General features: G+C 42.1%; 3 protein-coding genes across 5 annotated transcripts; all 3 read right to left on the minus strand.

Moving 5' to 3' along the window:
* Positions 1-1599: 1599 nt before the first annotated feature.
* Positions 1600-3783, minus strand: LOC121758578. Its single transcript, XM_042153984.1, has one exon. The coding sequence runs from the start codon at positions 3781-3783 to the stop codon at positions 1600-1602; it is 2184 nt and encodes a 727-aa protein (XP_042009918.1).
* A 919-nt stretch (positions 3784-4702) lies between these two features.
* LOC121745680 (calcium-transporting ATPase 4, endoplasmic reticulum-type-like) lies at positions 4703-10614 on the minus strand. 2 transcript variants are annotated; one of them, XM_042139661.1, is made up of 9 exons: positions 10393-10614; positions 8800-10268; positions 8402-8474; positions 8196-8317; positions 7803-8084; positions 7310-7693; positions 6971-7080; positions 5645-5873; positions 4703-5562 (listed from the first exon to the last, which is right to left on the minus strand). In XM_042139661.1, the coding sequence occupies exons 2-9, from the start codon at positions 10225-10227 to the stop codon at positions 4981-4983; spliced, it is 3210 nt and encodes a 1069-aa protein (XP_041995595.1). In that variant the 5' UTR covers positions 10228-10268; positions 10393-10614; the 3' UTR covers positions 4703-4980. The 2 variants fall into 2 exon arrangements, with proteins under 2 accessions (XP_041995595.1, XP_041995590.1); XM_042139656.1 differs by having other exon boundaries at positions 10416-10613.
* Positions 10615-14996: 4382 nt separating this feature from the next.
* On the minus strand, positions 14997-17737 carry LOC121745694 (natterin-1-like). Of its 2 annotated transcripts, XM_042139675.1 has the most exons (3): positions 17346-17737; positions 16268-16762; positions 14997-16096 (listed from the first exon to the last, which is right to left on the minus strand). In XM_042139675.1, exon 3 carries the CDS (start codon positions 15779-15781, stop codon positions 15194-15196), a length of 588 nt encoding a protein of 195 aa, XP_041995609.1. In that variant the 5' UTR covers positions 15782-16096; positions 16268-16762; positions 17346-17737; the 3' UTR covers positions 14997-15193. The 2 variants fall into 2 exon arrangements, with proteins under 2 accessions (XP_041995609.1, XP_041995602.1); XM_042139668.1 differs by having other exon boundaries at positions 16268-17737.
* Positions 17738-17756: the final 19 nt, after the last annotated feature.

A 17756-nucleotide genomic window follows, 5' to 3' on the forward strand; every position in this document is an offset into this window, starting at 1 on the left:
CATTCTCTTCTGAGCACGATCTAAATGGTGTTTCAAGACCTCCAGCATAGCCTCCCTAGCCACCAATCGTTCATTCACATCATGAACAAGGGAATCACCCCCAAAATAGGGAATTTGGATAGGGGGTGGGTAGCCGTATAGAGCTTTGAATGGTGTGGTCTCAATGGGTGAATGGAATGATATATTATACCAAAACTTAGCAAGACTCAACCACTTGCTCCATTCGGTCGGTTGATCTCCACACATGCAACAGAGATATGTTTCCAAGCAGCGATTTACAACCTCGGTTTAGCCATCCGATTGAGGATGATAGGCAGAAGATAGATGCAGTTAAAGAAATACCTTGCAACTTCCAAAAATTACAACCAGCGATCTACACCTTGCAACTTAAAGAAATCCGACCAAAAATTACTCAAGAATACCTTGTCTCTATCACTGATCAAGATAGTAGGTAGACCATGAAGTTTAAACACATAGTCTAGAAAGGTTTGAGCCACAGTCAGAGCAGTGTATGGGTGTGTTAAACTCATAAAGTGAGCATACTTTGTGAGTCTATCAACCACCACTAATATTGTTGATTTCCCAGCAGATAATGGCAGACCTTCAATGAAGTCTAAACTGACTTGGGACCAATCCTCCTCTGGAATAGGTGGAGGCTGGAGCAACCCCGGTAGAGCATCATTATTATACTCAAACCTCTGACACACATCACACTCCCTGATATAATTTCAGATCTGCTTGTCCATGTTGGACCAATAAAACAAAGAAGAGAGCCTCTTGTATGTAGCATGAACTCCTGAGTGTCCACCCGAGCTGGAATCATGGAAAAGTTTGATGATTTTCAACTTCAAATCCTCATCAGCACCCACCACCAATCTACCTTTCCTCTTTAACTGTCCTCCAATCCAAGAGAATTTATTGTTGTTTCGAGGATTTTGTTGTAGCTCTAGAATAATAGCAGCAAGCTGGGGATCAGAAGTCCATGTAGCAGTAATCAATGGATAAAGGTATGTGATACGGTAGTAATAGCCATGCACAGGATCTCAGAAGAATGGACTCTAGAGAGGGCATCAGCTGACTACATTATCAACACCCCTCTTGTATGTAATCTCAAAATCAAATGCCATTAACTTGGATATCCAGTTCAGTTGGCCCGGTGTAGTGAGTTTCTGTTTCATCAAATGAGCTAAAGTCTTGTGATCTGTTCTTACTTCAAAAGGATGGCTTCCTAAATAATGGCTCCAGTAAGTGACAGCAAATACAATTGCAAGTAGCTCTTTATCATATACAGATAACTGCTTATGTTTGGGAGATAGAGTCTTGCTAATAAAGGCAAGAGGATGGCCATTTTGCATCAAGACTACTCCTATACCATAGCTAGATGCATCAATTTCAATAACAACAGGCATTCAGAAGTTAGGCAAAGCCAACACTAGTGGGCTCATCATCACACGTTTCAGCTCCAAAAAGGTAGTATCAACCTCTTCACTCCATTGAAATGCATCTTTCTTTAATAGATCAGTAAGAGGTCTACAAATAAATCCATAATTCCGGATGAATCTTCTGTAATACCCTGTGAGACCCATAAATCCTCTAAGCTTAGTGACATCTGTGGGCACAGGCCACTCTTGCATAGCTTGAAGCTTCTTGGGGATCAGTAGCTACCCCAGCCTTCGAAATAATATGCCCAAGGTATCCAACATGTTCCTTTGCAAAATCACACTTACTTCTCTTTGCAAATAGAGAATGCTCACTGAGTTTATCAAAGACCAGTCTCAAGTGGTTCAAGTGAGAAGTTGCATCAACACTATACACTAATATGTCATCAAACAAGACAAGTACAAACTTCCTCAGATAAGGTCGAAATATGTCATTCATAAGACTTTGAAAAGTAGCAGGAGCGTTGGTAAGTCCAAAGGGCATGATTGTGAACTCATAATGCTCATCATGAGTCTTAAAGGTTGTCTTCTGGATATCCTCAGTTCTCATTCTGATTTGGTGGTAGCCAGCCCTCAAGTCTATTTTTGAAAAAATTGCAGCTCTATGAAGCTCTTCCATCAATTCCTCAATCAATGGAATTGGATATTTATCTTTGACTATAATCTTGTTTAATCTCCTATAGTCAATGCACATTCTCCATGTGCCATCTTTTTTCTTCACAAGAACCACAGGGGAAGAGAATGGACTACAACTCAGTTGTATAAACTCTTGTTTCAACAAGTCAACCACCATTTGTTCAATAAAGTTTTTCTGTAAAGTGGTAGGGCGATATGTCCTACCATTAACAGGTGAAGCACCATTAATCAACACAATTTGATGATTATGAGTTCTCATGGGAGGTAGAGAAGTAGGCTCTGCAAATACCTTCTCTTGAGACTCCAGAAACTCCTTTATATCTCCATAAACTAGCTGATCTGTCTCATTGTTCTCTTGGGACAGAAACTCAGGTGCAACATCCTCAGTAACTCGAATGCAGCACAGTTGGGCCCCCGGGCAATTGGTGATGATTTTATTCATTTCCTTTTCACTGATAGATTGAATTTTTGAGTGGTTCTGACCACCTCTGAGCACAAACCTCTTTCCCATCAGTTTGAATTCCATGATGAGGTTCTTGAAATCCCAGTGGATAGCGCCTATGGTTTCCAGCCATTGAACTCCCAGAATCATATCACAGTTACCTAATGGTAGGAGCAACACATCTGTAGTGAAAGTGGTGTTTCTCAGCACCCACTTTAAGCTCTTACACATGGAATCACACTCTAGTCTATTTCCATCAGCCACATCCACCATCACTGGTCTAACTGAAGTTAATTGTAATCCCAGTTTCTTAGCCAAATGCAAGTCTAAGAAGTTGTGTGTACTACCAGAATCAATCAAGATATTCACTGCTCTCTTTCCAACTCTTCCAGTGACTCTCATAGTTCTAAACCCATTAGGAGCAGTGCCATTAATAGCATGAATGGATATTAGAGGGTTATCCTGTTCCTCAATTTCCTCATAATTTTCCTCAACATCATCAGGAGACTCATCTCTGTTGAAACCATCATCTACCTCTAGCAAATATAAGATTTTCCTCGCACACCTATGACCTCTCTCTAATTTCTCATTACAACCATAGCACAACCCCTTATCACGTCTCTCAGCCATTTCCTCCTCAGTCAGTAATCTCTTACTCTTAAAATTAGGCACAATAGGAGTAGGTAACAGGGGAGAAGTGTTAGGGCCATTAGTTGCCATTTTAAATTCATTTCCTCCAAACTTCCTAGGATTATGAGAGTATCCTTCCCTTACATTAGACATATCTTGCAGACGAGCAAGAGCATAGGCATGCACAAGAGTTTGAGGCATAAAAAGTCGCACAACTTTTTGAACATATGGACGCAATCCATTAACAAAGTGACTAATGGCATACGATTCAGGAATAGAAACGCGACCTAAGAGCAGTTCAAATTTGTCATGATAGTCAGAGAACGAACCGGTTTGTTCCAAGGATAGTAGCTCAGTCATCGGATCTCCAAGTAGGCGATCGCCGAAGCGCCCTTCCAGCGCCTGCAGAAATAGCACCCACGGAATCGCCAGAGCTTGATCCTGGTACTTAGACCAATTTTGAAACCATTGGAGAGCGCGACCTTCAAAATTGATCACTGCTAGTCGCACCTTCGACTCCTCCGGTGTTAGATCCAACCTGAAGAAGTGATCGCAGCTCATAATCCGGCCGGCCAAATCCTCCCCTGAGAAGATCGGAAATCCAACTTTTGATTGACGAGTAGCGAAGTAAGGCATCGGCGGTGGTCCACCACCACCTGCCACCGGCGCACCGCCACCACCACCCGTAGCCAACAATCAATTCATTAGCTCATTTTGTTGCATTTGCAGCGCGAGAAACTCCTCTCCCAGCTCCTTAAAATGCAAATCGCGTGTGTTATCAGCTTGATCTCTTTGCTTATCGAGATCCTCCCTCCGACGATCGTTGTCAAACAGCTTGGCCGTTAGATCAGCCATTGCAGCAGTGAACATTTCCTCCAAGCGACGCGCGTCGCCGAACCGTGTATCAACCATGGCGGAAGCCGGATCGCGTGGACTGATACCACCTTGTACGAAGTCAGGGCCACTGATGATCGGAACGGCGACCGAGAGTGTACCTATGCATAATGCACTACGAGATGAAGAGGGGGAAGAGATATTTTGCATTAATTCATAAAACGTGCTTTTACACAATGAAGAAGCAGCTTATATACATGCTGCCACAAGCTTACAACCAACTCCTAACTAATTAACTAACTACATTCCTCACGCTATGGCTCATTTGATCCTCTGTTTCTCGGCGTTGCATGCAACCATGCACCGCGTTTTACTTTCCATCTTTTGCGCTTATTCTCCTCACATTCCACGTATCACAACGATGAGAAGAACGAGATGATTCTTGTCTACAAATAAGACTCGAATTTCCAGAGTTTATCATGGAGCATCTTGAGGTTTACAATATCATTATACTGGCTCGGCAAACATATTTCTGGATGAGAATCTCATGGCTAAGGTAGCAAATTTCAGGTTATCCATTCCAGATCACCTATATCAATGATGTTTGGCCAGTTTGAGAGATCGAGTGAGGATGATTTGCGTAGCTTCACATTTCTCTTTTAACTTTAGTTTGTCTCTTGTTAAGTTTGTGGTTGCTCATGTATAGGTACATATACACACGTACTAAGAAATTATCTTCATTTAAGATGCCAAAAATTTCAACATGAAAAGTAATAAGATTAAATTAAAAGTGTTTCGCCCAAATGTCTGTAACGAGTTTGCCCAAAATTACAAGGCAAGTCACTGGGTTAAGATCTAGTTAAAGCCCTATATCTCAAATGTCTAACCAATAATCAATCTTCAGCGAAAACAGGTAGGCCATTATTTTCATATCAAGGGCGGGCGGAAGAAATGGTGGTGTTTATCACCGTTTCAGCATTAAAATCGTCGTCTGCATCCTCATTCCGCCTTATGCTTGGAAGATCTTCTTGCGCCTGATCTCCTGACCCCACTTGTACATCTGCCGACAAACTTCAGAACCTCGTCTATTAATATAACTGGTAGAGCTACAGCCAACACCAAGAGCCACTCATTCACGCTTAGAGGCACAATGCCGAATATTTGAGCAAGGAAAGGCACATAGAGGATTAGGAAGTGCAACCCAAACGATACTGACATAGCTATGAGAAGCCAAGGGTTGACCCATGGAGGCATTGTGATGAGACTTCCATCCTCAGATAGAGCATTCAGCGAGTTGAACATCTCAATAGCAACCAGCACTGATAGGGAGAGAGTCATAGCCTTTATTTTCCCGGTCTGGAAGTAGTCGCATGGATTCTCAAATTTGAACACTTGATCCCCAGCTGTGAAAGGTGAGGCCGTAAAGTTCTGCCAGGTTTGGCACTGTCCCCAGTTAGCAAGCTGAGAGTATGTTACGAGACTGTGCCCGTCTCCACTGAGATCAATGCCAAGGAAAGATGATTGGGTATACCAGATTATGAATACTCCCACAGTTGCTAAACCAACATAAGATCCAATGACCTGTTTCAACATGACAGTGTAGCTATATAAATGTGCATCTTGCATGAGAGAAGACAAAGTTCAAGGCAATGTAAGTACATACCAAGTAACGAAACAAAATCCATGGACTGATCAATGAATCATCACTTCTTCTAGATGGTTTCTTCATTATATCCTTGTCGGGTGGATTAAATCCCAAAGCAGTAGCTGGTGGTCCATCAGTTACCAAGTTAACCCACAGAAGCTGCACTGGTATCAGGCCCTCCGGAATGCCTATGGCAGCAGTTAGAAATATCGAAGCCACCTCACCAATATTTGAGGAGATCATGTATCTGTGGTGAATGAAACAAATATAAGTGATAATCTGTAGTAAGGATGACAAGGAGCGTGTCATCATTACAAAGTGAAAAACAGAACAGCTGATTGCAGTTACTATACTTGATTATCAGAAAGATGAATCGAGAAACTTATTTGAACACAGCTGTCTTTCGAAACTAACTCGAGAGAATAATACATCAAATCATATAGCTTGGAATAAGCTTAAACATCAACCAGATGCAACCAGTGTGCTTTTGTTTCATCACTGCCGTTGTAATTAAAGTAGCTATACAAACAAAACAAAGATAGATAAAAGCTAATGTTGTAGATCATGGACACCATACATTCATAGAAATCAAATTTTATGTTGCACTTGCACAACATATCAGAGATTTCAGATCATCCACATATGGGAAAGTACAAATCAAGTTCCCGAATAAGTAGCACTTAGACCAGTAATGAAATCTCACTTCAGTGGAAGTACCTTAAAATGTGCCCAGTTAGACAATACATCCTCCCTCCATCCCTTAAAAATGGACCACATGTGCCATTTTGGGATGTCCATTAAAAATAGACCAATTCTATTCAAGGAAACTTTTTTCTCTCTAATGCGGTGGGTCCCATTCTCCACTAACAATACTCCAATCACTTTTTCTTTCCATCTCTCTCTTACTTTACCAATTGTGAATTAAAACCCATGCCGTTTCATCTGTTTTTTAGGGACAGAGGGAGTATTAATTACTGTAATGCAATAATTAACAGCCCATACTCTCTAGGCATATTCAACAATTAATCATACCAAATTCCATTCCCTGAGCTATAAAAAATGGTTAGCAAAGGAAACATGTAAGGAGATCATTTACTACTAAAAAGAATTACAAATTGTAGTTTAATCCAATATAAGTTAAAAACCAGACTTCCATATTTGAACCTTCGGCTTCATCATTATAAAAAGCCTCTAATTATCCACAATCTGACTAACAAGAGACTGAAACATCCAGAACAAATAGTTGATATTAATAATGGATCCTATCAAGAGAGGAAACCTAAGAGGGTCAATAATTTCTAAAGTAATTGAAGCAAATAAATTGAACAATTGAATAATTGTTACCTAATGAAGGCCTTCATGTTATTGTAAATGGATCTGCCTTCACCAACAGCAGCAACTATTGTGCTGAAATTATCGTCAGCTAAAACCATGTCAGACGCTTCCTTTGCAACCTGCAGGTAAGGAGCAGAATAAGTGATTAGAAAGGATTGAATAACTTGTTTCTTGCACAGAAAAAGTATGAACTAATCTGGATCTATAAAATTATGTAACAGTTTCAAGAGATATTTCAATATAGTAGTATCAACAGCTCATTCAAGTTGCCGAATTTTGTAAGAGTCTGTTGACTCTGATCATATCAAATAGCATGCATTATTTAGGACTTTTATAGAAAGTGATCACCTCTGTCCCAGCAATTCCCATTGCAATTCCAATATCTGCCAATTTCAGTGCAGGTGCATCATTAACTCCATCCCCAGTCATTGCTACAACTTCACCAGACTCCTTGAGCAGCCTCACTATATCTTGTTTATGCCTTGGTTCAGCCCTTGAGAAAAGAAGCCCTCCACTTTGACTTAAATGTGATTGTTTGTCACGGCTTGAGAGTTCAATGAACTCTTTTCCTGTTAAGCTCCTTGAAGTGATATTTTCATGGCGACCAAAAACACCTATATCACGACAAATTGCCTCTGCTGTTTCTTTGTTATCTCCTGTAATTACCATAACCCTGATTCCAGATGTTCTACAATCGTCAATTGCTTCAGGGACTTCTTTTCGTGGAGGATCCTTAAAAAACATAAATAATGTCAAACTGTTAAATCATAAAAATTATAATGACATGTCAAGGTAGAGCTAAAGAGAGAAGTTGAATCATGATAAGAAAAAAAAAACTCACTCTTAAACCAGCCAAACCAACAAAGACTAATCTGCTCTCAATTGAGGAATAATTGGCAGGGTTCAGTAAGAGCTGATGAGCTGGATGGTCTTCATCACCATTATATGTAGCAAATTCTGGAAGATCGTCCTTGTATGCAAAACCCAGAACTCGTAATGCACTGCTTGACATTTGATGCAGACTTTTCAATATAACTTCCTTAAACTCTTTATCCATGTGTACAACAGATCCATCAAGCAATTGCACAAATGAGCTTCTATCCAATAGTGTCTCCACTGCACCCTGCAAATATGAAGCCATACAAGAATCAACAACACATCTTAATTAAGTATGTATCAAGCAGGATCAGATAACTTGAAAAATAGAGCATTAGCTATGGGGAGAAAAGCCTACCTTTACAAGCAGTGTCCTTTTTCCACTGCAAGAGTTCACAATAACACCCATGGATTTTCTATCTCGATCAAACTCAAGGGTAGCAATTCTCTGCTCGAGTTTATTCCATGCGTAGGAGCACCCTAGTTATTCAATTTCAAATTTCAGATGAGTCATATATAAACAAATTGCAGATTGATTCTTTCTAGCACAAAAAATATACTCACTTAAAACGCCATCATATCCAGAAGACGGTCCAGAAGCTATTTCGTTAGCGAGGCCCATTTTCTCAACCAGAACCTGATAATATAATCAACTCAAGCAATATTATTCATTAAGGTATGAACCTGAAGTTACTTTCCAGTTAGTAAGAAGAAAAAAGCCAATAATGCTACCAAGGAAATTCAGAAACATTCACAAGATGAAAAATATGATGCAGAAAAGTTTCCAAAAAGGAAATTTAACTTTCAACTGCCCAAACTGGGGGAAATACTTTGAGCAGCATGCACTAACTGTTCCAGAGAATAGATTTGGAAGCATTATTGTATGCTAATTACTAAGCTGGAAGAAAGTATTGCCAATTTAGTGCAGACATCACGAAAAAACTATTCAGATAAATAAATACCTTAAGAGCAGCTTCAGTTGGCATTCCATTGGCCACATAATGTCCAGATTTTTCTTGGCCAGCTTTTTCCACATCGGCATCGTTGCAGATAGCAGCAATTTTTGCTATCATTTGAAGATTAGAATCTAATTGACCCCCTGGCCAGTTCTGTATTTTCCCATCGAATGGATCATAACTAGTTCCTTGCACATCAAAGGATCGAACATCATAGGGCTTGGAACTCATAGCATAAAGCTTAGACACTGCCATCTGATTGGTAGTCAGAGTCCCAGTCTTATCAGAGCAAATCACTGTGGTGCAGCCAAGGGTTTCAACACTAGGCAACTTGCGAACCAGGGCATTCTTAGCAGCCATCTTACGTGTACCAAGCGCCAAGCAAGTTGTAATTACTGCAGGCAAACCTTCGGGAATAGCAGCAACTGCCAATGCCACAGCAATCTCAAAGTAATAAGTGCACTTCTCAAAGGAGAACTTAAAGTTCCTTGGCCACCCATCAACAATCTCCCAGGAAAGGAAGTACTTCACATTAATCAGCCAAACCAACGTGCAGATCACTCCAATGATGGCAGTTAAAACTTCTCCGAATTCATTCAACTTCTTCTTCAAGGGTGTATCGTCTTCACTCTGAGACGCCTCGTGAATCTGACAGTGTACCTTCCCTATCTCTGTATTCATCCCAGTCTGAGTCACCAAACAAATACAGATCCCATTCACCACAGTAGTCCCAGCAAACACCATACATTTCTTGCCCTGAATGTCGACGTCCTCTGATACAGCCTTGGTAGTCTTACTCACTGCCTCACTCTCACCAGTCAATGAACCCTGTTCAACCCGGAGGGTCGAGCTGATCAAGCTCAACACCCTCATATCTGCAGGAACTTTATCCCCGACTCTCAACTCAACAATGTCTCCAGGAACAAGCTCCTTCGCCGGCAAACTAGCAACCTTTTTACCTTCCCGAATAACAGTTGCATGCTCCGACTGTATTTCCTTCAACGCGTCGAGTGCTTTCTCAGCATTGTTCTCCTGCCAAACCCCAACGATGGCATTGACTATCAATATTAAAAATATTACCAGAGGTTCCACAAAGGCTGTGATCTCCATCTCCCCGCCTTCGTCGCCATCATACCACGCCAACACAAAAGAAACCACCGCTGCAACCAATAAAATTCTAACTAACGTGTCATTGAACTGATCCAGAATCAACCTCATAATCGAAGGCCCGTCGTGTTTCTCCAGCTCATTAAGACCGTACATCTGCCTCCTTTTTTCGACATCATCACCCGATAATCCATGCGCCTTCCTCACTTGAAACTTCTCCTCACACTCTCTTACATCTTTCGACCACGCCGCGTAAGAATCCCCTTTTGGCTCCTTATCATCACCCAGATTCTCCCTCTTCCCGTAATTTTGCCCTCCCTTCCCCATGAGGCCACAAAATTAAATCACCCGACGAAATACAATACAACCTAAAAAAGAGAAACAAAGGCATGAGCAACACGACATAAATCCGATTAATTAACAAATAGTAATTTTCTACACTGAATCGAGATCCTTCACTGAGCAATTTACAAAACTAAACAATTAACGTACATTATCCATTAAAACAGACTCACCAGCTCGGCGGCTGCCGGCTTGGTTTAGTAGTGATAGGTTTAGTAGCGCAGGGTTTGAAGTTTATGCGTCTCTAGAAACTGCATATGGTGGGAAGCGTTTTAATCAGTGTGTGTGTGTGTGTGAGAGAGAATGGGGAGGAGGAGAGAGAAAAGGCACAGATGTGCTGCTTCTTCGCACCTTCTTCAACCTGCAAAAGTCGCCTAATTTTATAGAGTTTCGCTAAATTAGAGCATCCACGCGGCCTTCCCCAATTACTCAGAGTGTCCACAATGGTGGCCTTTAAAGGCCACCAAATGTGGCCCGGCCACCATTCGTGGCTCTCTTGTGGCCTTCACAATGGTAAAAGTCAATATTAACTAACAAGGGCCACCAAATGTAAAAAATAACAAGGGCCACCAAAATGTGGCCCTCTAAAAAAAATTTAATTTATTTTCTTTTTGGTTAATGCTATTTTTTAATTTAACTATATTAAATTTTTTGTAGACTAATAATTTGTGGATCAAACATGATTTAATAAAGTTACGAATTATAGATAAATTTTCGTCGTATTTTTTATAGGGGAAAATTCTACAACGAAAATTTTTAAAAAACACAACATAAAAAGATTAAAAAAACGCCACCGCTACCTACTCGGTTGCGTCATCGGAATCCGGCACATCTTCTTCACCTCCTTCACCGCCACCGCCGCCGACACCGGCCCCACTGCCGCTTGCTTCGCCCGTCACCGACCCAGCGGGGAAGCCCAACTTCGACCTCAACCTAAGAATGAGGTCGTAGTACATCATCTTGGTGATGGGGTCCGTCGACTTCTCGTACAAGCACAAGTTATCCTGGAGTTGCTTCATCATCTGCACCTCCAGTGTTTGAGTCAACGCCGCGGTCGGTGTTGAAGGGTGCGCTGTCGTCGCGCTCGCCCGAGAGACTTGGGAAGCGGATCTAGCTTCCCGGATGGCGGATTGTTGGCCTTGCGGGCGCTGGCGCCTCGACATTGTCGAGGGGGGCTCATCTCTCACATCGTCATTCAGGTCGAATGCACGTGAGTCGGTACCACTGCTGTAGGTGCCGTCGGCCCCGGTTTTTGTCCGCTTCCCAGTATGACCGGTCTCATCGTCGCAAATCGCCTTGAATTGAGGGGAGTCTCGGAGAAGCATGTATTCATTCCAGTAGGTGAACTTGGGCCAGTTTTCAGTATTAAACAACTGATACGATAACGCCCGTACGTCGGCTTCGCTGCGGCCGCTTTCGGCATTCTGGAGCTGTCTCTCGTAAATGTTCCTGAACCTCTTCACAGCTCTACTGATCCGGCCGAACTTCTTCCGGATTTGGCCTTCATCACGGGAGGCACTGCCTTCTGGTTTGAAGCTGTTGTACACCGTCAGGACGCGCCTCCAGAAGCAAATGTCGGTCTGATCCGTGCCGATGACCGGATTCGTCGTGACCGCCTCCCAAGCCAGCGCAACAGCGAGGGATTCGTCGTCGTTGTACTTCTCGCCCCGCCGATCACCACCGCCTCGGCCACCGCCGGTCGCCGGCTCTCCGTCTCCGCCTCGCCCACCGCCGGTCGCCGCCTCGCCTCGCACCGCCACCGCCTCGCCTTCCACCGCCGCCGCCGCCTCGCCTCCCACTCCCACCGCCGCCGCCTCGCCCCCCACCACCGCCGGTTCGGCGACCCCCGGTGGGGGCCTCCATCTCCACACTACCGGATGTCGGGGTCTCCGGTGTACCCATCAATTGTTCCCATGTGAATCTATCAGATTCAGACAGAGGAGACTGAGAGTATTGGAATTGGGAGGATTGGAATTGAGAGGATTGGAAGTGCTGGGACGGGTTGTTGATCGCGTCCATATTCGGTCGGTAGTCACCGAACCCCGATGGTTGGCGAACCAAGTTCCTCTGCTGGGATGGCTGGACCCGGAATTGGGGCGATTGCGGACTCCACGTCTGATTGGGGAAGTTGCCGTATCCCGAGTCTCCATACCCCGGGGAATTACCATCTCCACCTTGCATTTTTTGTAGTGTTTGAAAGTGAAAATGAAGGAAATGGAAGTGTACAAAGATGTGGAAAAATGGAAATGGGAGGGAGTGTATTTTTATAAAATAATTTTCGAAAAAATAAAAAAATAAAAAATTTCGGCTGCCCAGCCGCGTTTCGCGGCCCGCTGCAGTGGAGGGCCGCGGCCGCGGCTCAGCCTCGTCTCTCGCCTCAGGGCCCCGGCTCTCGGCTCTCTGCAATGGGGGGCCGCGTGAAGGCCACGGGCCGCGGCTCCCCCATTGTGGACACTCTCAGCCCCTTTTTTTTCCACGGCCCTAATTTTTTATTCATATTCCCAATTTTTCCTTCACTACCCCACACCCCACTATAGACGGACACTTCCAATAGCCTCAAAATTTTATAACCAATTTTCATTTTAATTTTTACGTTTCGTTTTTAAATCAGCTGAATTGAAATAATTATAAAACGAGTTAATTGAGACCGAATATTGATTGTATTGGCAAAGGTAAAATTATATAGCGAACATAAAAAAAATACAAATAAAAACTCTACCACCGTCTAATCGGTGGCGTCGTCCGATTCCTCCGCCGATTCTCTGTCGCCTTCTACGTCTCCCTCGCTGCCATATCCCGATGGCTGAGAAGGATAGCCGCCATATCCCGACGACTGAGAAGGATAGCCGCCATGTCCCCACGGCTGGGAAGGATTGCCGCCATATCCCGATTCGTGCGAGTCAGGGGATTCGTCGTCTCCACCGTGCATTTTTAGAGAGTGAAAGTATAGATAGTGAATGAAGGGAAAGTGTGTGAAAATGGAGTAATAAATGGATGGTGAAGGAGTAGCATTTATAGGGGTGATTTTTGAAAAAAATAAAAATAAATAAAAAAATCAAAGGGGGCGCCTATCGCCCGTCGCCCCACTATAGATCGCCCAGCCATCGCCCAGTCCTCGCCCCGTCCTCGCCCCCTAGTCGTCGAAGCCTCTTCCGCCCCGTCCTCGCCCCCATTTTTCCGTCCGCCCCGGGCCGGACGCCCCGGCCACTATAGACCGCCCCGTCGTCGCCCCCGCCCCCTTTTGCCTATAGTGGATGCTCTTAGTGTTTTTGGGTTCCACTCTCAAAACTAATTTGAAAAATATAAAACGAGCATCTCGATTTATATGTTTATAAGATGTTCAAAAAAGTTACTCCTCCGTCCCCTGAAAATTTGTCACTTATTTCCATTTTCGTCTCTCCCTAAAAATTTATCACATTTCACTTTTACCATAACTCATTTACAGTCACATTTTATTATAATGAATTTTGGGGGGGCGGAAGGAGTATTTTCCATTATTTAAAGTTTTGATTATTACATATTTTCAAGAATACGACCATTTCATATAATGATTATAATGTATCCCTCCGTTCACTTTGGGCTCGACACAGATTTTAATGTAAAATTGGTAAAGTAAGAGAGAGGTTCATAAAAAGTGATTAAAGTATTGTTAGTGAAGAATGAGTCCTACCTCATTTGAGAGAAAGGACTTTCCAAAATTAGAAAATGCATATTCTTGTGGAACGAACTAAAAATGAAAGAGTGCATATTCTGGTGGGACGGAGGGAGTAGTATACTTGACCCTAGAATGCATTTGTTATCAAATTAACGCATCATACGTGTTAATGACAAATTAATGAAACATGGGTAATAAATATATACAATGTCTACTCCCTCTATTTCGCTATAATGAAGGCGTTGTCACGTGATTTAAGAAAAAATATGTAAAATGAGTTAAGTAAAGAAAGAATAAAATAGAAAATGAAAAAAGTAGAGAGATGAAGAGAGAATAAATGTGTTGACTTTTACTAAAAATAAAAATAACTCCATTACTATTAAACGCATAAAAATGGTAAAATAACTACGCTGCTAAGGAACAAACAAACAAAGTACTATTTTTTTTTAATATTATTATAAAATAAACTTGAATGCTTTTCAATTAAACTTAGAGCAGGGTAAGAATGGTATTTCACATTAAATATGTGTGTGCTTAGCAATTTAGTTGGGGGGGGGGGGGCGTAGCCTTTCCTACATAACACTTATCTAGCGTAGATCTCATTATACATAAGAGCATTCAATAGGAAAGACACACATGCTTATTTATAATGAACAGGTAAAGTGGAGAAAAAGCAAGAGAGAATAATACAGATGATCTCTCTCTTACTTTAATTTTTCTCTATTTTAAATTTTTCCGAAGTAAGTAAGTGTAAAAAGAAAGAGGTCATCTTAATCGTGATATCTTAATCGGGATATGTGATATGAGTGAATTTATTTTTTCGTTCTCATAACTTAATCAAATAATTCTCTAAAGGAGAAAAACAATCTACACATAGCACGATAATAGTTCAATAAAAAAGAAAGCCACTGTAAAATAAGTTGAAAGTCGAGGACCGGGCTATGTTGTTGTGCTGTAGGGCCTCAAATGGGCTTTGATTGGGCTAAACTCCTTCATAACTTTAAATCCAATTTAAGTCGAGATGCGGAGATTCTAGCCAGAAAGTGTTTGGTGTAATGCTTGAGTGAATGAAATGCTTGAGTGATTCCTGAAAGCGCGGTTAACCAAAACACTCAACAACTTGGAGGAATCAAATTGATAATCAAACAACAATTTATGACCCAATCTTATTGATGAACTACTGTTGATATTCGTAGTTTTGGTTACTTGCCACAAGTTTAGCTACGAAGCTAGCTTACATATCAGCACTCAACTTCATGACAGTTATTGATGATTGGGAAAAACGGCATGGGATGTTCAGCCGAGGGCTTGAATGGCTTTGACAACAAAGTGGAAGTTGTAAGAACTGTTGCCTTTGTAAATACCATCAACTTGCTCAGTGTAAGAAATCTTGCCATCAATGGAGCTCTTGTCTTGCTGCGTGTAAGAATAAGGAATATCGCAAGTGCCCCTAGTCCCGACATACTCAATCAGAGCACTACTCCTCGCAGGAACAGGAACCGAAGCCGAAGCCGTAACTGATGCCGTAGTAGTTGTGGTGGTGTCCCACTGGAGAGTGTTGTCTATCTCAAAAGAGACCTTGATCTCTCCGTCCACGATGAAGGGCACACCAGCCTGGAACTTGGTTTCCACCCCAGCAGTTAAAGACAAGCTATGACTAAAAGTATAAGATTTCTCATCTTGAAACACAATCTGGACAGACATAGAAGCCTCCTGGCTGCTGGTATTATCAAGCAGGGATGAGCCTGCAATGAAAGGCAGCTCGTCGTATATCCTGGCGTCCTGCATCCGATATCTGACGTTGTAGATGTTTCTTTGGGACACAAGCTCTCGCACCACCAGTTTTCCAGAATCGTAGATGTTTTGCCAGGCCGCATTTAACATGTCGGTCTTCCCGTCTTCGGAGAGACGTGAGCAGTAACAGTTGTTGCCCGCGTTGCAGAGTGCAATGGTGTTGTTGTCGTCTAATTTGACCGGCCAGAAGTGAGTGTCGCGGTTGTCGATGGAAGACTGATCGGAATCGGCCCATATCCAGTTTGGACTACGCCTCCAGAATCGCCCCCCCCCCCCCAGTCATCCGATGTTATCCGGACATGTCCGTCGGGCATGAACCACACGCGATGACCGGTCGACGCATTAGGTTCACCGGATGAGAACTGCAGGTACTTGAGCCCATCCTGGTACACTCCTCTAAGGTAGCTGAACATATATGGTCTAAATTAGGATACACAACTTTAATTTATTAGTAAAATTTTACGCAGATTTCTTAGCAATATCCGTTTTGATGAATTGAATTGGGTTGTCAACAAAATACGCATAATTCTATTGTAGCAATTTTTGCGGTGTAATGACAAGAATATGTAAAAGTACCTGCCGTTATCGCCTTTGAAAGCCACGTGGGCAGGCAGTTTCACCAATGTACTCCAATCCACATAAGTTAGATGACCGTACGTATCGGGGGGGTTTACCTCCACATAAAGGCCCCAGGTTTCAATGTTATCTACCAACAGACGGTCGGAACGTGATTCAAGTAAAACACACCTGCCGGCTCATCATCCGCCTGAAATGTCTGGAACAACGTGCATGAAGGATCCATCGTGTCTTCCACGGGCTGCTTTGATTCAGCAACGATGACGATGCTGTTCGCCCTCTTTGACCAATACCTGTTGGAATTACTGAATCGGAGGTGAACGTAGTTGGGGTTGCTCGTTCTACTTCAGTCGTCACGAGCGTGCTAAACACGCTCTGTTCCCCAAGATTTACTGAACTTCCATTTTCGTTGTAGTATAAATGCCCTCTATCAGGATAACTAGTTGTTCTAATGGCGATGAATTTTGGAAGCATGAAGGTCATGATGATCACCCTCTTGTACATACAATCAAAATAACTTGAATTAATATTTCTTGACGGATTATCGACGGCTATTTCTTGTCAATTCTAAAGAAAAATTCCGTCTTAACTTTTAGCAAATTAACCTCAAATAAGTCTAGTAGCAACACCTTCTATAACAACTAATTTTAATTAGGACGATATATATCATGATATATTATTAGAGTGAGACACGGACTATGGATTGAAACTTTAACTAGCCCAATGATAAACAAATAATATCTTACGTCAGTGTAAAGAGAGTCGGTGTATAATATTAATAGACAATCTTAAATTCACTCATACATATTTTGTCTTCGTCGACACGGGCTTTCATTCCATAACGATTTTGGGAGTTTATTTACAGAAAAAATATCAATAAAGCCCATTTTCTGCAGTGCAGCTACAGTACTATCATAAATTCTTCGAAAAGATAAGAAATGGTTGAACACAATAAGAAGATAGCTAAGTATTACAGTTACTTAGGAAGAAAAATACCCAACAAAGTTTTATGAAATAAGAAAGACTGTGTATCCAATGATTTAAGACTTGAAAAAGAAGGATTAGGAGAGGAGATTACCAAAATTGAAATGTGGAAATGCAAAAGGCTCCAATCTTGTTTGTGTGATTCTTTGTGGAAATGCATCCACGCTATTTATAGATGAAGTAATTCGTAGTATGCTTTTATTGATGACCGTTGGCAAACGCAAAAATAGATGTCGGTTTGAATAAATTTGATTGATGGAATGTTGCATCCAAAGATAAGATAAATGCAAAGTTCTTTACTAATTGTGTCCACTTATTGCGTACGTGATGATGCGTGAGTGGTGTTTGGGCATGTCGGATCCCTGCCCAATTGTGTTGGCCATGCCTCTTCAATTATTGGCACAAGCATGAGCTTGACCGATGTCGGTTATCCTGTGCTGAATACATATCGCGGGGGCATTGTGTTCACTAGTATCGTTCGTTTCAGTCTTGTGCTGCCGCTCGA

This window comes from Salvia splendens, chromosome 1, assembly GCF_004379255.2.
Source record: "Salvia splendens isolate huo1 chromosome 1, SspV2, whole genome shotgun sequence".
NCBI classification, from domain to species: Eukaryota; Viridiplantae; Streptophyta; class Magnoliopsida; order Lamiales; family Lamiaceae; genus Salvia; species Salvia splendens.